The sequence below is a fragment of the Motacilla alba genome, chromosome 21 (assembly GCF_015832195.1).
Source record: "Motacilla alba alba isolate MOTALB_02 chromosome 21, Motacilla_alba_V1.0_pri, whole genome shotgun sequence".
Lineage (NCBI taxonomy): Eukaryota > Metazoa > Chordata > Aves > Passeriformes > Motacillidae > Motacilla > Motacilla alba.
Window position 1 is genome coordinate 1965501 of NC_052036.1, and position 19704 is coordinate 1985204.

Below are 19704 nucleotides of genomic sequence, written 5' to 3' on the forward strand. Positions count from 1 at the left end.
AAACGCCGCCCGTCCCATTTGTCCCTCGGCGCTCTCCGTCCCCAACCCTTCCCTTCCGCCCCTCCCGCCTTTTCCCACCAATCAAACCCCACACGCCGCGCCTCTCCGCCAATCACAGCGCGGCGCTGCTCTCCGGCCGGCCAATAGGAGGCCGTCCCGCCCGGCGGCGCATGCGCGCTGGCCGCGGCGCGTCCCCGCGTGGAGCCGCCGCCGCCGCCCTCATGTCGTGGCTGTTCGGGCTGAACCGCGGGGCCGCCCCGGGCGGCGGCGGGGACGCGGCACCCCCGGGCACCGGCAGCGGCCTCTCCCTACCGCCCGGAACCGCTGGGGGTGCCGGCGGTGGTGCTGGCGGCGCCGGGGACCGTCAGACGCCCAAGGACAAATGGAGCAACTTCGACCCCACGGGCCTGGAGCGCGCGGCCAAGGCGGCGCGGGAGCTGGACGCGTCCCGTGCGTGAGGGGAGGGCGCCGGGGGTGTGGGAAGGGGGTCCCGGAGCGGGCTGTGCTCTCCGGGAAGGGTAGAAAAGGGTGCCCGGAGGTTCCGGCTGGGTGTGAGGGATGGAGGGGTTGTTGCAGTCAGTCCCTCAGAGAGCGGCTGTGCGAGAATCGGGCAGACAGAAACTGCCGCGGGCACTGAGGGGTTTAATTACAGCCGTGGAGGAAGCTTAGATCGGTGTGAAAATACAATAATAGACATTAAGCAAAAATTCGTAGACTTATGGTTCTGTAGTTATGAGAAAGAATATACCTTCCCTTAAGAAAAGGCAATGATGCATTCATTATCCCTTTCATTAACCCTTTAATTAATTATTCCTTTTTGGAGAGAGGGGTTCTCTGAGTGTTCAGAGGCTGAGCCCCCGTTCTGTCCTGGATTTGTGATGTTGAGCTGGATTTTTAATCCTCTTGGGCTTTTGTTCCCAAGTTCTTGAACATCCAGAGGAACTGGTGGCAGCAGTTGCTCTCTTTGCTATCACTCTGAAAGCTGCCCTAGAACAGAGCTAAAGAACAAAGCAGGGATTTATTAAAGGATCTCCTCCGTGGATCCACCTTGGGCAGCACAAGAGCCCAGCCAGGGCTGCACCCAAGAGGAACCAAAATGCTCCCAAAAAATGGATGATTGGTCACAAAATGAGAAGTTCTGCTCCGTTTGCATCTTGGAGTGAATTGTCCCAGTCCAGCTCCAGCCCGTGCAGTCCCACCCTGCTTGTTTGTCTCTGTGCAGCCCACGGTGTTTGTGCTCCTGGGCTGAGCTTTGGATCATTTGTCCTTGGTGCCCAGCTGGAGCAGGAATTGTTTTGTGTCCCTGCTCTGTGCAGAGAGCTCAGCATCCCCTGCTGTGAGCCCAGAGCCACCCACTGAAGCAGCACAGAATGTGGGAAACAGAAAAAAACAGAACCTGAGACATCGACTAAGAATGTAAAAAATAGAAAAGCCAAAACCTGAGGGATCAGCACAGAATGTGGAAAATAGAAAAGTTAAAAATCTGAGGGATCAGTATAGAATGTGAAAAAAAGAAAAACCAGAACCTGAGACATCAACTAAGAATGTGGAAAATAGAAAAGTTAAAACCTGAGGCATCAGCCCAGGATGTGGAAAATAGCAAAGCTAAACCTGAGCCATGAGCTGTCCGTGATCTCTTCCCCTCCTCCAGGCCATGCCAAAGATGCCCTGAGCCTGGCCCAGATGCAGGAGCAGACCTTGCAGCTGGAGCAGCAAACCAAACTGAAGGTGGGTTGCAGTTCCTCGCCCCGGAGCTCCTCAGGCAGCTGCCAGGTTTGGGAGGCACAAAAGTTCCAATCTTTCCTCTGCAGAGGATGATAAATTCTCCTGTCTGTTCAGCTTCAGCAAATTGTAGCTAATTGCCTTTAGGAGGAAAAAATAAGTGATTCTGGGAGGGGAATCTCGGCTAATTTGGCCTACTCTGACACAATTTTTTGTGGCTTTGATTAAAACTTGCATGTCCTGAGTGGTTTTGTAACTCCTGGAGTATCACTGCTGCTCTTGGGAGTGCCAGGGGGCTTCTGTGTGACCTGTAAATTAACGGGGTGAAGGACACACTTCTGCTGCTTCTAAAGGAATGTAGGGATCCTTTGGGTGTTGATTGATCTCTTGGATTTTTTTTTTTAAATTATGTTTAATCCTGAAATGGTTGGTTATATTTCTTATGATCACTGAGAATTTAATTTTTGGTGTCCCCATGTTTTGGTGTCCCCATGTTTTGGTGTCCCCATATTTTGGTGTCATCTCATTTCAGTATCACCATATTTCAGTATATCATATTTATAATCACATCTTATCATCATATTTTATTGTTATATCTCATCATAATAATATTTTATTATAACCATATTTTTATTATCCTGCTTTATCATAACCATATTTTTATTATACTATTTTATCATCATATTTTTTGTTTCTATTTATTTTAATTATTTATATCCACGATAATATTTTAACTTTCTTCTGTCAGTGGTCATCTTTTAAGGGTACCACTCTGAATACAGAGGGATTTGTGGCAGTGTGATTGTCAGTAGCATGTCTGCAGAGGATGATCTCTGGATTTGTGGCAGTGTGACTGTCTGCAGAGGATGATCTCTGGATTTGTGGCAGTGTGACTGTCTGCAGAGGGTGATCTCTGGATTTGTGGCAGTGTGACTGTCTGCAGAGGGTGATCTCTGGATTTGTGGCAGTGTGACTGTCTGCAGAGGGTGATCTCTGGATTTGTGGCAGTGTGACTGTCTGCAGAGGGTGATCTCTGGATTTGTGGCAGTGTGACTGTCTGCAGAGGGTGATCTCTGGATTTGTGGCAGTGTGACTGTCTCTAGAGGATGATCTCTGGATTTGTGGCAGTGTGACTGTCTGCAGAGGGTGCTCTCTGGATTTGTGGCAGTGTGATTGTACAGGATGATCTCTGGATTTGTGGCAGTGTGATTGTACAGGATGATCTCTGGATTTGTGGCAGTGTGATTGTACAGGATGATCTCTGGATTTGTGGCAGTGTGACTGTACAGGATGATCTCTGGATTTGTGGCAGTGTGATTGTACAGGATGATCTCTGGATTTGTGGCAGTGTGATTGTCAGCAGAGGATGATCTCTGGATTTGTGGCAGTGTGACTGTCTGCAGAGGATGATCTCTGGATTTGTGGCAGTGTGACTGTCTGCAGAGGATGATCTCTGGATTTGTGGCAGTGTGATTGTAGAGGATGATCTCTGGGTTTGTGGCAGTGTGACTGTCCCTAGAGGATGATCTCTGGATTTGTGGCAGTGTGATTGTACAGGATGATCTCTGGATTTGTGGCAGTGTGATTGTCAGCAGAGGGTGATCTCTGGGTTTGTGGCAGTGTGACTGTCTGCAGAGGATGATCTCTGGGTTTGTGGCAGTGTGACTGTCTGCAGAGGATGATCTCTGGATTTGTGGCAGTGTGACTGTCTCTAGAGGATGATCTCTGGATTTTTGGCAGTGTGACTGTACAGGATGATCTCTGGATTTGTGGCAGTGTGACTGTCTGCAGAGGGTGATCTCTGGATTTGTGGCAGTGTGACTGTCTCTAGAGGATGATCTCTGGATTTGTGGCAGTGTGACTGTCTGCAGAGGGTGATCTCTGGATTTGTGGCAGTGTGACTGTCTGCAGAGGGTGATCTCTGGATTTGTGGCAGTGTGATTGTACAGGATGATCTCTGGATTTGTGGCAGTGTGATTGTACAGGATGATCTCTGGATTTGTGGCAGTGTGACTGTCTGCAGAGGGTGATCTCTGGGTTTGTGGCAGTGTGACTGTCTGCAGAGGGTGATCTCTGGGTTTGTGGCAGTGTGACTGTCTGCAGAGGATGATCTCTGGATTTCTGGGAATGAAATTCTCTGCTTCTGTCCCAGGAGTATGAGGCTGCCATAGAACAGCTGAAGAATGAGCAGATCAGGGTGCAAGCAGAAGAGAGGAGGAAGACCCTCAGTGAAGAAACCAAACAGCACCAAGCAGTAAGGGGATGAGGGGGAAGCCAAGTGAGGGGAACCTTGTTTGTACCTTCCCTTATAGAAAAGGCAATGATGCATTCATTATCCCTTTCATTATCCCTTTCATTAATTATCCCTTTCTGGGGAGAGGGGCTCCGGGGGTGTTCACAGGCTGAGCCCTCCTGGATTTGTGATGTTGAGCTGGATTTTTAATCCTCTTGCACTTTTGTTCCCAAGTTCTTGAACATCCAGAGGAACTGGTGGCCGCAGTTTCTCTCATTTTGTGTTTTTTGGGGTTTTCCTCAGGGGCTTTTCAGGGAAGTTTTGAGAAATACTGGTTTATCAACTGTTTATGTTAGCCTGGACAGTGAAATGGCTCTGAAGTTATTTGGATTTCAGTCTTAAGTATTCTATTTCTTCAGAATTAAACAGGAAAAAATATCTTAAGAGGAGAAGTGATGCAAATCTGAGTTGTTGGGAGCAGAGTTGGTGCTTCCTGGTTTGTTTTAGCTTGAGTGGCTGATGTGGCAATAATCCTGAAACATGCAAAACAAAGGCTGGCCTTAATGTTAAAAGCTAAATTATGGGGATTTTTTACTCTGAGAGCACAGGAGGTGAGGGAATTGATTAATTCTAACGCATTCTCCAGCTTGGGGGGTTTGCTGGGACTGTTTATTTGGCACGTGGTGCTTTTACCCTGGCAGAGGTTGGACTTTGAGCAGGGCTGGCCCAGGCAGCAGCTGCACACTCAGCTGCTCTCAGGGGTGGTTCTTCACCTCCTGCTGCTCACAGGGCACCATTTGAGCTCGCAGCAAACTCGTGGGTTCTCTGAAATCACAGCAAACTCAGTTTATTCCATGGTTTGTTGCTGTTGCTGAGGGGATCATTCCCAAGCTGTGCTGCTGTCCCTGTGTTTGGAATAGAGAATGGTGTCACCCCTGACACAGAGCCCTCCCTGGATGTGAATCCTCAGCCCCCTTCCAGTTCAGTGGAGGTGACTTGGGTTTATTTGGAGTTATTTATTATTGAGAAGAGCAATTAATGAGGAAAATGGAAATCTTTATCAAAACCAGAGCCCAGCAGCACATCCTGACAGTTCTATTGCTCGCAGTCACCAGTCCAGATAATGGGACTTAGAACATGAAAACCTTATTTTTCCCACTGAACTCTCCTTTTGTGGGCCAAGAAACCCTTGCTCTTTGTTTTGGCATCTGTGATACCATGAAATGAAGTCAGGCTGTAGAGATTTCTCAGCACAGAGGAGTTCTTTGTGCTGACTGAGGATATTTTACCCTGTTCACATTCAAATCCAGGATAATTTTTTGTTTGTGTGGATTTTCCCATTTTATTTGGTTTTTTTCCCCTCCTGAACCTCATTTCCCTGAGGAGCAGGCTGTTTTTTAACTGCCTAATCTGTGCATTCTGTTTCTGTTTTGTTTTTTGAAGAGAGCCCAGTACCAGGACAAGCTGGCACGGCAGCGCTACGACGAGCAGATGCGACAGCAGGTAGGGTGGGTTCCTGCTCTGATCCAGCTGGGAATGGGCTGGGAGCCTGCTGAAATCCAGGAGATGCTCTGCAGCTGTGCCCTGTCCTGCTGGGCACACTTTATTATCTGCTCAGCAGCAGCACTGCACATCGAGGGCTGGGCATTAGGGCAAAGCAGCAGCTTGGGATGGGGAGGAGAAATCTGGGAGATGGGCAGAGGAAAACACACTTCAACCTGAGCAGCTGCTGCTTGGAAATATTTGGAGTGATGCCTTGGGAAGGCTGGCCTGGAGCAGAGGCTGGACAGAGCTAAAGAATAAAGCAGGGATTTATTAAAGGATCTCCTCCATGGATCCACCTTGGGCAGCACAAGAGCCCAGCCAGGGCTGCACCCGAGATGAGCCAAAATGGTCCCAAAAAATGGATGATTGGTCACAAAATGAGAAGTTCTGCTCCGTTTGCATCTTGGAGTGAATTGTCCCAGTCCAGCTCCAGCCCGTGCAGTCCCACCCTGCTTGTTTGTCTCTCTCAGCCCACGGTGTTTGTGCTCCTGGGCTGAGCTTTGGATCATTTGTCCTTGGTGCCCAGCTGGAGCAGGAATTGTTTTGTGTCCCTGCTCTGTGCAGAGAGCTCAGCATCCCCTGCTGTGAGCCCAGAGCCACCCACTGAAGCAGCACAGAATGTGGAAAACAGAAAAGTTAAAACCTGAGGCATCAGCCCAGAATATGAAAAATAGAAAAGCCAAAACCTGAGGCATCAGTAGCACTTCAGTTTGCACTTGATGGAGTCATTATAACATCAGCATCTCTTCTGCTGTCATCTCTCCCTGTAGCAACTTGCTAATGAGGAAAATCTGAGGAAGCAGGAGGAATCTGTGCAGAAGCAGGAGGCCATGAGGCGAGGTGAGTTTCGTTCAGCTGCTGAGGGTGTATGGAGCCCTTGTGCTGATCTTTGTGTCCCTGCTGTGTTCGATGTCAGATTGGCAAGAACAGGTAAACCTCAGGAGTGCTAAAATTACCAAATGCCTTCCAAGGTTAGTTTTAGAAAGGGCTGCACTCCTAAACATCTGAATTCCCAGTGAACTGTCAGCATCTCCTGAAATTCTGATTTCATACTCTAACAACCTAAAATAGAACCAGTTTTGAGGAGGGGAGAGAAACAAATCATCTTCTGGGAGGAGCGGTTGAATCTGGGTCACCTCATCTCCATTCAGTTTCCTGCAGAAAACAAAGAAGTTGTGGTGTGAAACTTGCTTCGTTTCTTTTTGTTGTTGGGAATTGTCAGAGTTCCTGGGTTTGTAGGACTCCACTGGGGGCAAATCTCAGAAATGTTAAGAAATGTGAATTTGGTTTTGATTGAACGGGATGGGCAGTTTGCTCTCAGCACAGATGTGACCAGCTGTGCTGCCACCCAGGGAGGGAAGTGTAGCCTGAATAAAACAACCCAGTGGTGAAACCCTGGAGGTTTGGGTTGTTTTACTCCTGGATTTCTCATTCATTCTCCTTTCACACAATTCCACGTTTGAAGTAACAGAGCTTCCAAAATCCCCTTTGGGACCGGCAGCTCCGTTTTGCTTCTCTTCCTTCCAGCGCACAGCAACATCCTTGGGGTTTTCCTCCTCCCTGGCATTAAGCCACCCAAAAATTTGACCTCTCTGCTGTTTGTTTTTTCCCCAAGCTACCGTGGAGAGGGAGATGGAGCTGCGGCACAAGAACGAGATGCTGCGGGTGGAGGCGGAGGCGCGGGCGCGCGCCAAGGCCGAGCGCGAGAACGCCGACATCATCCGCGAGCAGATCCGCCTCAAGGCCGCCGAGCACCGCCAGACCGTGCTCGAGTCCCTCAGGTGGGTGCAGGCCAGGGCCTGCAGCTGCTCCATGTGGGGGAGAACCTGGGCTTTGTTCCTCTGGAGCTGCTTCACGTGGGGGAGAACCTGGGCTTTGTTCCTCTGGAGCTGCTTCACGTGGGGGAGAACCTGGGCTTTGTTCCTCTGGAGCTGCTCCACCTGTGTGGGAGAACCTGGGCTTTGTTCCTCTGGAGCTGCTCCACGTGTGGGGGAGAACCTGGGCTTTGTTCCTCTGGAGCTGCTCCATGTGTATGGGAGAACCTGGGCTTTGTTCCTCTGGAGCTGCACCACGTGTGTCCCAGCAGGTGGGAGAACCTGGGGTTTGTTCCTCTGGAGCTGCACCACGTGTGGGGGAGAACCTGGGCTTTGTTCCTCTGGAGCTGCTCCACATGTGTGGTAGAACCTGGGGTTTGTTCCTCTGGTGCTTCTCCAAGTGTGTTCCAGCACGTGGCAGAACCTGGGGTTTGTTCCTCTGGAGCTGCTCCACATGTGTGTGTGGGAGAACCCGGGGTTTGTTCCCCTGGAGCTGCTCCAAGTGTGTCCCAGCACGTGGCAGAACCTGGGGTTTGTTCCTCTAAGGAATTTCAGCCTGGTGCTTCTCCCACATGTGGGAGAACCTGGGGTTTGTTCCTCTGAGGAATTCCGGTGTCGTGTGGCCTCTCTGGCTTGTCTGGCTACATTGTCACCCGAATGGCAACCAGAGACATTTAGAGTGATACAATTTTTCTAGCAGATTATTTGCAGCCTTGTCCTCTAGTTCTGGAGCTCAGTAACTCTGAGGACCCCTCGGCCCTTTTGGGTTCCCCTCGGCCCTTTTGGGTTCCCCTCGGCCCTTTTGGGTTCCCCTCAGCCCTTTTGGGTTCCCCTCAGCCCTTTTGGGTTCCCCTCAGCCCTTTTGGGTTCCCCTCATTCCTTTGGGTTCCCCTCAGTTCTTTCAGAACATCCATCCCAAAGGTCTCATGCAGTTTGGCTCCTCAGGGCTGGGTGGAATTGGTTCAATTTAGGTCCTTTGAGATTTTGAACAAATAAAGCTTTACAGTTAAATACCTCCAGTTCAGCACAAATAATGTAGTAAAGAAATAAATTGATACCGTCTTAAGGCCAGGAGCTTTTCTGGACTTAATCCCAGCTCAGGTGTAGCCATCAGAAAATTATAAATATATTTTCCATGCTTTTTCATGTTCCAGTTCTGAGGTGAGCCCTTAGCTTTGACTTGTTCTGAAGAAGATGAACAGCTTTAATACAATCGGAGAGCCTGTTTTAAAATGTATCAACTGAGTCCTTGAATTGCCTTTCTCTCCTGCTTGCCACAGGACAGCTGGGATGCTCTTTGGGGAAGGATTCCGTGCTTTTGTGACAGACTGGGATAAAGTCACAGCCACGGTAAGGTTGGGAAACCCGGCGGTAACTTCCAGAAAATCCTGGTTGTAAATGTGTGTTAAACTCCTGATTGTGTCACAGCTTTAAATCTGATTTTGATGTAGCCCAGAGAGCACTTCGAGACCTGTTACGTGTGCTAAATAAATTGATTAAAAGCCAAACCAGCATCTTTTGACAGGACAAAAGAGCTTGGCAATGGAATCCTGGGCACAGAAAGTTGTTTCTCAGTGTAATTCTTAAAACAAAACAACAGTGAAAATACATTTTTGGTGGTGTGGCTGGTTAAAATAGAAATTTTGCTTTAAATCAGTCACCACCATCTGCTCCACCCTCTGATTTTGTACACACAGGCTGATACAAAACATCCTCTGCCTGAGAGCTCTGGGGAGAACAAGACAAGCTTTTAGTGGCTCCTTTTGTCATCTGTTCCTGGGGTGTCTGCAGCATTCAGAGCCTTTTGTAGATCAGTGCTTGGTGCTTTGAACTGTGCATTCACTTGACCCAGATACAAATTTCCTGCATTATGGCCATTTTTTTGCTTCTGACATGCTCTTCTCTTGTGAATTTGGGACATTTAGCTTAAAAAAAATAGGAAAGAGAAGAAAAAGGCAAGTGTATTTTTGGAAAGGAGATAACACAGCTGGAACTCATATTTGCTGTTGCTTTGAGAAGTTTGAAATTACTATAAAGTAAGAACCAGCCAGTTATTTTAAGATTCTTGTAAATGAAACATGATTTTTCATCTCTAAGTGCTGCTCTTTCTCTACCTCTTCCCAGCCAAGCAGAACCCCAAAGGTTCTACCTCAGGTTTTTTGTTTATTGTGATTTTAGTGTAATTCACTTTATTTACTGAGCAGAGACCCATTCCTTTGCTGGATACTTTTTGATCAAAAGGTAGGTGAATGTCTCCCGTGCAAAACCATGACACCCTGCAATCAGACTGATTTTTAGAGCTGGCAGTTGGGTTCTTGTGTGATACAGAACTCATTTTTAAAGCTCTGTTACTCTTTGTCTTGTGACATGAACATCATTGAAGTCCAAAAGTGACATCACATCCATCCAGGCACGGGGAACTTTGTGCTGGATGGTCTATGAGAGCAATGAGCTCATGGCTCTGTTTTTAGAGGGAGGCTGCTAAAAAGGTGAAACCTGCTCTGTGTTCTGTGTCTGAGCTGAACTGGGCGTGGAGATCCCTCACTCTTTGCCTCCTGGAACTCCCAGTTCTGATCCCTTCGTGTTTCCACGCAGAGCAGCAGCGATGTCACGCATTTCAGCAGAGTGAGAGCTAACAGATGGTGCCTCATGGTTTATTGAGCAGTGCCATCCTTGTTGTCCTTGAGGCTTCTGACCCTGATCTGTACTTGCAGGAGAAGTCAGCTTATTTTAAAAGCAATTGCTGCAGTTTGCTCTTTTCTCTGATATAAATTATTGGCATCAGCTTTAAGCTGACTCCAGAGTCTGGAGTCTTTCTGCTTCACTGGCAAATCGATGGCAATGGCTCATTTTGTGGGGTTTCTGAAGGAACAGCCCAGTGAGTGATAGTGATTCCCTTTCCCCATGGTGGCAGTTCCCTTTCCCCATGGTGGCAGTTCCCGTTTCCCTGGTGGCAGTTCCCTTTCCCCTGGTGGCGATTCCCGTTCCCCATGGTGGCGATTCCCGTTCCCCATGGTGGCAGTTCCCATTTCCCCTGGTGGCAGTTCCCATTTCCCCTGGTGGCAGTTCCCATTTCCCCTGGTGGCAATTCCATTTCCCCTGGTGGCAGTTCCCATTCCCTGGTGGCGGTCCCCGTTTCCCCTGGTGGCGATTCCCTTTCCCCTGGTGGCGATTCCCTTTCCCCTGGTGGCCGTTCCCATTTCCCCTGGTGGCAATTCCATTTCCCCTGGTGGCAGTTCCCATTCCCCTGGTGGCAATTCCCATTCCCATGCTGGTTTTGGCTCCTCTGGAGCCCCTCATTGCCTGTGGTCCTGGGGCTGGCACAGCTGTCACCCTTAGCAGGTATTCCCTTTGTGTTCCCCACTGTGCCCTGCCTTGGTGGCAGCCACAGTTCAGCTGTTTTGCCTCAGCATCTGAAATTCAGCTCGCGTTTTCCGGTGTGGTGAGGGCATTCTGGCAGGCAGCACCTGGCCGATGTGCCTGCTTTATCTTCATTACTCACATTTAGTTGAAAATTCAGCCCCACACTTTTTGGCTGATGTGGCTGTTTTATCTTCATTATTCAATTTACGTGAAAATCTGGACATCCCCACTTTTTTTGGGGGGGGGGGGGTGGGGCAGGACATGCTTTTGGATTCAGGACTGAATGCTTCACTCGTGCTTCCTCTGCTTTTTGCTGGGCAAGAGCAGTCAGTGACCAGGGAGTGGGAGACCTTGACTGTCTGAACAGGGATAAAATAAAACACCTTACCAAAAATAAACCCCTCCTGCTCAGCATTTGTCCTGAATCTTAATTCCCCACCACGGGGCGGCCAGCACACAACAGCACTGTTTTGCCAAGTGGTTTTTTGCTCATCTTTCCCCCTTTTTTTTTTTTTTTTTGCAGGTGGCAGGCCTGACCCTGCTGGCAGTGGGGGTTTATTCTGCCAAAAATGCCACGGCTGTAGCGGGGCGTTACATAGAGGCGAGGCTGGGCAAACCCTCCCTGGTGAGGGAAACCTCCAGGATCACGGTGCTGGAGGCTCTGAAACATCCCATCAAGGTAAAATTCACCTTTGGTTCTGCGTTACACTCAGCAAAACTCAGCCTGGGGTTGTCAGTGGGTCGGGATAAACGGAATATTGGAGGTGGAATGGGTGGGCTGAGCCCGCTGGTGTTCTGGAAGGTGTTTTAGTCCAAGTGAGTTGTCAAAATGTGGTTTTTTCCTACCTGTGAGTAACTGAATTTGTCCTCTCAAGGTTGGTAAACGTCTCACCAGCAAGGCTCAGGATGCCCTTGAAGGAGTTGTTCTCAGTGTGAGTACTCTGTTTTCCTGTCTTGGGCTGTGAAGGATGACTTTGGATTCTAAATAAGAGCTGCTGCTTCCTTAAACTCCCTTCTAAAGCTGTAATTCCAGCAGGTTTGGAGTCACAGCACCCTTGGGACACTGAGACCATAAATAAGCTCCTGTGCTCAGTGTGACATGCATTAAGCAGCCCGTTCACCTTTTTTTTTCCTCTGTGAAAAGCAGTTGGAAGTCTTAGTTCAGTCCTTGCTCTGCTGCAGTTTCTCTCTGTAGCCAGCGTGAAGATTCAGAATTCCACTTGTGCCATCTGAAGTTAAGGATTTCTGAACCCAAACCAGCTTCTAGGCCAAAAAAAATCTAAATATTGTATGCATTTGCCCCACCCTGAGATTGGTTCTTAACTTGCTGATTAGTGCTACTTCTGTATATTTGCTTCTGAATTTGATTCCTGGTTATCTGGCAGATTGAAGAGCTGCTTGAAGCTGCTGAGAGAAAATGCTCCTGCAGGAATAGCTCTCTCCCAGTACCCCCAAATGCAGAGGGAACATAAATATGAGTTTAACTTGAGAAGCAATCAGCACTGCAAAGAGTTGCTTATGTTTTGACGTGTCCCTCCCAGGGCATCCATTAGGAAGTGAATATTTAGGTGTTATCTGTTCCTAGAGTAGTCACTGCACTCCTTCCTGCACTGCTGCTTTTTCTTATGAAAGAATTGTAGCCCAGTGGACAGAAAATCAAGTAAATCCTCACATAGAACAGGAAATGACCTTGGTGTGGAGTCATGAGCAGCTGAAGTTAAGACTTTAAAGCTTGAGCCTGGAGTGCTGCCTCCTTCCTGCAGGTACTGATTTGGGAACCTGGATGGTGCAGCTCTTTTGGTACTTTCTGATCCTTAAATTTCACTCTTTTCTTGCAGCCCCAGCTGGAAGCACGCGTGAGAGACATTGCCATAGCGACGAGAAACACAAAAAAGAACAAAAGCCTCTACAGGAATATTCTGATGTACGGTCCCCCCGGCACCGGAAAAACCCTTTTTGCGAAGGTAAAACCCTGCCAAGGTTCTGCCAACCTGCACCTTGCAAAGGGTTCTGAAAATTCCAGGGCCTGGGGAGCCTTCCTGGGCTGAAATCTATTGCTGGATTGCATAAACGTTGTGTTCCTGCTGGGGAGGGAGGGAAGGGCAGCTCTGAATCAGTGCAGCCACTTGGATTGTGGTGCTGACAGGAGGCAGAGGAGCCTTTCCATCTGGGAAAGGGCCTTGGAACTGGGATTTATTTCTGGGAATCACAGCAGCAGCCACTTCCTAGCCACCTCTTTTGGGTTTATGGCCTTGCCTAAATGGCTCTTTCCTGCTCCAGAGCAGCCACGGGCATGGCTCCGGTGCAGAGGCACTGCCAGGATAATTTTTACATGGATTGGAGCCAGAATTTGATTTTTTTCAGTGCTTGTCCATAACACCTGAGGTCTCATCAACTTTTTAACGGTGGCAGATTTGCCAAACTGATGCAAGTTGATTTTTTTTTTCCCTCTATCAGTACATTAAACCCCTACCCCAATCATTTTTTGAGATTATGGCACCTAAAGCTTTGTATGGCCCCTACTGGATTTCTGGAGCCCACCTAGTTTGGGTTTCTAAAGCCCAAAGAGAGGGACAGAAATGGAAAAAATAAACAAAACCACAGCAGCAGCCCCTTCATATCCACCTCTGTTGGGTTTAGATGGTTTATTTTGTGGCCTGAACAAAAAATTGCCATTAAAAAGAGCATAAAGAAGCCAAAACCTCCCCTCTGCAAACCAGACACTGACAGGACTAAACTGCTTTCATTCCCTCTTCATCCTCCATGGCCTTGCAGTGAAAGAAAAGGTTTAATTTGCTGCTTTTTGTTCCTTTGCAGAAATTAGCTGTGCACTCAGGCATGGATTATGCCATCATGACAGGAGGGGACGTGGCCCCCATGGGCAGGGAAGGGGTCACAGCCATGCACAAACTCTTCGACTGGGCCAACACCAGTAGGAGAGGGTAAGTTGAGCTTTTCTTTAATCCTCAGTTTGGGTTTTTGCTCCAAAAACCCTCACCCACAACTACAGCAGTGTAGCTCAGCCCCCCCAGTTGCTGCTGTTGAGTGAGGTAACACAGAATCTCCTGAAGTTTTCCTAGAATGGGTGAATCCTTGTTAATTAGTAATATTTAAAGAGCTGAAAACCTTTGCTTTTCTGTTCTCTCAAACCCTTTTTACACCACATTTTCCAGATCAGTCATAATTTGATTGTCTGCTCTCACCAAGCAAGAGGAGACTTCCTGCCCACTTGAAAGCTGGGACAAATTTCCTTCAGGGTGATTAATGATCTGACAGTAATTAGAAGATTAGCACAAGTCAGGTGTTCACACTCTGGATGTTCCCTGTTGCAACTGCTCAGATTTGAAATACTGATAGTATTTAAATGCAGCTTCTGGTTTACTTTTGAGTCTCAAGCAGGAGGAGTGAATGGTAAGAAATAAAAGAGGATGAGGAGGAGAGAGATGCTAAAGGCATTGACATCAGGCATAAAAATCCCCAACAGGTATAAAATATCAGGTATAAAAATCACAAACAGGTATAGAAATCACTAGCAGGTATAAAAATCACTAACAGGTATAGAAATCACAAACAGGTATAAAATAACAGGTATAAAAATCACTAACAGGTATAGAAATCACAAACAGGTATAAAATAACAGGTATAAAAATCACTAGCAGGTATAGAAATCACAAACAGGTATAAAATAACAGGTATAAAAATCACTAGCAGGTATAGAAATCACAAACAGGTATAAAATAACAGGTATAAAAATCACTAACAGGTATAGAAATCACAAACAGGTATAAAATAACAGGTATAAAAATCACTAACAGGTATAGAAATCACAAACAGGTATAAAATATCAGGTATAGAAATCACTAACAGGTATAGAAATCACTAACAGGTATAAAATATCAGGTATAAAAATCACAAACAGGTGTAGAAATCACAAACAGGTGTAGAAATCACAAACAGGTATAGAAATCACAAACAGGTATAGAAATCCCAAACAGGTATAAAATATCAGGTATAAAAATCCCAAACAGGTATAAAATATCAGGTATAAAAATCACTAACAGGTATAAAATACCAGGTATAAAATCACAAACGGGTATAAAATAACAGGTATAAAAATCACAAACACAAAAAAGAACTTTTGCTTTTTCAGTCACCTTTAAAATCACATTTTTATCTGCCGAGCATCCTCGTGTTGAGGCTGAATTCTGCCTCCCTGATTCTGTAGGAGTGTGTAGTTAATTTGCTCCTGCCAATGTAAATGGATTTTTGTCGTGCAGAGCTTCTTGTCCAGCCAGGATGGTAAAATTCAATCTTGAACTTTCAGGAGGTGTCACTTTGGGTTTTGAGCTGCTTTGAGCTCAGCTCTGTAAATGTGGCTCCCTGTGATTTATGTCTTCTCTGATTGCTTCAGATGGACATTATCTTGCAGTGTCTCTTTTAATCCTCGCTTCATTCATCACCTAAATCTTTCTATTTCCCCTTACAATAAAAAAAAAACTGCAGGGATTTAAAAGCAGGATTTAAATTTTTAAGTTTCTGTCCTGAGGAGCTGTAGAAGGGAAGGTGTTAGAATTTAAGTGAGCTTAGAACTCAAGTGAGAAGTTGGAAGAGATGTGAGGATACTCAGCTGGATGCTTCCATCAAGGAATTCCCTTACATTAAGAGTTCTCTTACTGCCTGGCTCTGAATTTCTCTGCCCTGATAAAAATTCCTGTGCATTTCAGCTTCCTACACTGCCTGATCAAAGCTTACATGTGTCCATAAAATCGATATTCTCACTTCCAGCAGCACTGAAGTATTTAAGCACATTAAATTCTGAATATCCACCAGTGCTGGCAGTTTCCTACTTAGCTGAAATTGTGATAACAGACACTTTTCTGCAGAGAATATTCGGGAGGAGCTGGGGCTGGCTGGAAGATGTTAATAGGCCTGAAATCCCCTGGAAGAAAGCTGGGTTTGAAGTTAGGCAAGGAGGTAATACAAGCTGTGACAGCTTTATGAGCAGCCCGCTTCTGTTACTGATAAACATCTTTACAGGCTCAGTCCCTTGGGAGGAGCACTGCCCTTGGGTTAGAAGTGAATTTATTTTGGTGAATAATTCATGGGCTTTATTAATTCACTTCTCCACAGGTAGTAAAACCATTACATGAGTGCTGCTGTGGTTTGGGAAGGAAAAACCTCACAAAATAACAAAGCAGGACTCTGGTTTCAGCTTTTCAGAGTGGCATGAGGAGGAAAAATGGCAGGGAGGTGTCACTGTCACCAAGATTTCTGTATTGTGCCCTTGCACGCATCTCTCTAAAGAGGGAGGGAGTGCTGAAATATCACTCAGACTTCAGCAGGTCTAAATTTCTGTGGCAGTGACCTCCAGCACTGCCAGCCCCAAACTCCACACTGTGCCTGTGGAAACTCCCACCTGGATTTCAAAATCCACAGGAGTTTAGGGTCAGGTGCCTTGGTCTTGCTTCAATCTGCTTCTGAGCAGCAGTAGCAGAACTCCAGGGGCCTGGGGGCGCATTCATGGCCTGAGGTGTGTGAAATAAATCCATTTTTCAGCTGCTGGGCTGGGCCAGGTGCACACCATGCTGCACCTTAGCTCCAAAATGCTGCCTGAGGAAATGAGGCTGCTTGTGCAACTCTTTGGCTGTTGGCAGCTGTGGGTGCCTGGCCATGAGGCAGGAGGATCCTGGAGCCTCTGCTGGAGCCCTGGATGCTGAGAATTTCACCTTTTCTGTGCTGCCAGGCACTGAGCCCCAGGAGAGCACTGCACTGACCTGGGAGAAGCCTCCAGAATGGAATGGTGGAGCTGGGATAGAAGGGTGTGATGTCACAGGGTGGGAAACGGAGAGTTTGGGGTTTAGAATGTAGTGATAGATATGGGGCAAGATGGAGGTTTTAGGGCAGAGGTCCTTCTCCTCCTCCTTCTCCTCCTCCTTCTCCTCCTCCTTCTCCTTCTCCTCCGAGTTTGGGTGTTTTGTGGAATTGGATTAAAAGCCCCCATTGCAGGCCATGGGTGGTTGGTTATTGGGTTAAAAGTGAAAATAATTGAGGTGTCATTTCTTAATTGGACGGTTTGTCCTTAAAAAGGCCTTGTAGAGAGAGAGACAGGGCTCCATTTTTAGTTTGTTGGAGTGAAGAGCTGCAGAACTCAGGGTTTGTGAGACTCTAACACAGATAAGAACTAACAAACATCTGAGTCCCAGCAAGAAATTCCATCTCGTCCATTTAATCCCAGCCCTGGCAAAAAAAGAAGCCAAGACTCCCCAGGCCTGCCTTACCCTGTCCTGTTACTGTGGTGCTTTCCTTTTGCAGCCTCCTGCTCTTCGTGGACGAGGCAGATGCATTCCTGAGGAAAAGGGCCACAGTAAGTGCTGGGTGTGTGTCTGCTCCTTCTCCTGCTCCTTCTCCTGCTCCTTCTCCTGCTCCTTCTCCTGCTCTTCTCTTGCTCCTGCTTTGCTCCTGCTTTGCTCCTGCTTTGCTCCTTCTCCTGCTCCTTCTCCTGCTCCTTCTCCTGCTCCTTCTCCTGCTCCTTCTCCTGCTCCTTCTCCTGCTCCTGCTCTGCTCCCTGCTCCTTCTCCTTCTCCTGCTCCTTCTCCTGCTCCTTCTCCTTCTCCTGCTCCTTCTCCTGCTCCTTCTCCTGCTCCTGCTCCTGCTCCTGCTCCTGCTCCGCTCCTTCTCCTGCTCCGCTCCTTCTCCTGCTCCTGCTCCGCTCCTTCTCCTCCTTCTCCTGCTCCTTCTCCTGCTCTGCTCCTGCTCCTGCTCCTCCTGCTTCTCCTTCTCTTGCTCCTTCTCCTTCTCTTGCTCCTGTTCCTTCTCCTGCTCCTGCTCTGCTCCTGCTGCACTGCCAGCCTCTGCACTCTGATTATCAGGCCTCAGTGAGAAAAATAACTTAAAGCTGGCAGGTGCTCCAGTGCTCACCTAAATAACTGATGGCAGAGACAAGAAATCACCATTTTGTACCATGGAATGAGCACCTCAAAACGCTCAAAATTATCGTGGTGATGCCATGATAATTTTTTTGTCTTTTCTATTAAATATCTCTTATATTCTCTCCATACCCTTAACAATTTTCTGTCATTTTCTGTCCTTGGGGGTCTCTTGAACTTGTTGGAGCCCATGCAGCTGTAACTGATGATTGCTCGTGTGGAGCTTCTCTGTCCCAGAGGTGCCTGGCAAGAGGTGTTTTTCTAAAAGAAATAAAGATTGTCAATAAACAGAATTCTGCTACTTGACAAGAAATCGTCAATAAACAGAACTCTGTTATTGGACAATAAATCTTCAAATAACAGAATTCCCTTTGTCCTTAATGCTGATGAAAGCTCTGACCTGTCTGCAGTCCTCAGCAGCTGATCCTCCTCTGGGTTTCATCTTTGCAGGAGAAAATCAGTGAAGATCTCAGAGCCACTTTAAATGCATTTCTGCACAGAACGGGGCAGCACAGCAACAAGTGAGTATCCAGTTCCAGCAGCTGGCATTTGCCTGGGTTGAGGAAAGTCTTTAAAGGATCTCTGGTGTACAAAGGGAAGTTGGAAATGATCCGTGCTGCTGAGGATTGAACAAAATCTGCAGAGAATATCCCCCTTTCACTTCATGTGCTGAATGCAGCTTGTTCCTCTTTCAGCTTTTCCTGGCACTTGGGAATCAGAACAGAAGGAATTTTTTTTCCTGAAACTTTGGTGGTATTTGGACATCTTGAATGGCTTGGTGTTTATATTTCCTTTCTTGGCAAGTTCCTGTTTATACAAGAGCCCAGGAAAATCACTGCCACAGAAATTCAGAGTTATCCTGGCTGGGTGCTTCATGTTCCCTGGAAAAACACTTGAGCGCTGCTCGCTCCTCTCCAGTGACCTCCTCCCATCCTGTGCTTGTGTGGGCAGGAGCTTTGAGGCAGATGAGTTTCCATCTGACTCCATTTCTTCCCACGTGGGATCCCAGAGCTGTTCCCTGCTCGCTGAGCGCAGAGTGGCACTGTCACTGTCCCCAGCCCTGCTCACTTTGTCACCTCCACGGGAACTCCCTGCCCGGCACTGCCCAGTTTAGCCAAAGCCATTTCCTGCCTGTCGTAGTAGAGAGGTGACCTTTCCTCCACCTTTCTCAAAACATACTTGATTTTTTTTGGTGTGAAGTTCACTTAGTTGTTAGAATTTCTCCTGTCAACAATTGAGCCAACAAGAAAAGTTGTGTCTGGCTTTATGTGGGGAAAGTGAGGTTTTTAATGATGAGCTCCCCTCAGAGAGGCTGGAATGAAAGACTTTAGAAGTGACCTCGTGACATTGAAATAAATATCCTGGAAGGTCAAAATGTTCCGGGGCATTTTCTGTCCTTGGGGTCTCTTGAACTTGTTGGAACCCTTGCAGCTGTGACTGATAATTGCTTGTCTGTCTGTCCCAGAGGTGCCTGGGAAGAGGTGTTTCTTCTAAAACAAATAAATTGCTAGAAAGCAAGGTGTTGATCCTGCAAGAACCTTGCCTTTCCCTTTGGGGGGAGAGCAAATCTCTTCTGAAATGATCCAGTTGCTCTATAAATTGCTCAGTATAATTATTAATAGTTTGTGGTATTTGCAAGAATAATCACAAGAAATATTTGTCCTGCAAATCAGGGACAGGCAGGGGATGTTTCATTCTTCCTCCTGATTTTAAATTGCTTTGGAGGAGCTCTGGGGGTGTTTTTTGGGTGCTGGGGATGGCTTTTTCTTTCCCCTGATGTTAAATTGCTTTGGAGGAGCTCTGGGGGTGCTTTTTGGGTGCTGGGGATGGTTTTTTCTTTCCCCTGATGTTGAATTGCTTTGGAGGAGCTCTAGGGGTGCTTTTTGGGTGCTGGGGATTTTAAATTGCTTTGGAGGAGCTCTGGGGGTGCTTTTTGGGGTGCTGGGGATGCTCAGAACAGCTGAGCTCTCGTTTGCAATGAGCTCTCACATTGAATTCAGCCCTGATTTCAACCGTGAGCCATCTGAGGACACTCAGCATGCCCTGGTGATTCATGCACTGCTTTTAACTTCTGAGCAGCCTTATTGCTGCTCTGGGCAGG

General features: G+C 47.4%; 1 protein-coding gene across 1 annotated transcript in view; it reads left to right on the forward strand.

The window, feature by feature from the left end:
- Positions 1 to 177: 177 nt before the first annotated feature.
- Positions 178 to 19704, forward strand: part of ATAD3A (ATPase family AAA domain containing 3A) — a 29518-nt gene continuing 9991 nt past the window's right edge. The window contains exons 1-13 of the mRNA XM_038159919.1: positions 178 to 450; positions 1652 to 1728; positions 3875 to 3976; positions 5399 to 5458; positions 6271 to 6340; positions 7116 to 7281; positions 8595 to 8664; positions 11201 to 11356; positions 11553 to 11609; positions 12516 to 12641; positions 13495 to 13619; positions 16990 to 17041; positions 18054 to 18124. Coding sequence (XP_038015847.1) covers positions 222 to 450; positions 1652 to 1728; positions 3875 to 3976; positions 5399 to 5458; positions 6271 to 6340; positions 7116 to 7281; positions 8595 to 8664; positions 11201 to 11356; positions 11553 to 11609; positions 12516 to 12641; positions 13495 to 13619; positions 16990 to 17041; positions 18054 to 18124 — 1361 coding nt within the window. The 5' untranslated portion in view covers positions 178 to 221. The remainder of the gene's footprint in view (positions 451 to 1651; positions 1729 to 3874; positions 3977 to 5398; positions 5459 to 6270; positions 6341 to 7115; positions 7282 to 8594; positions 8665 to 11200; positions 11357 to 11552; positions 11610 to 12515; positions 12642 to 13494; positions 13620 to 16989; positions 17042 to 18053; positions 18125 to 19704) is intronic.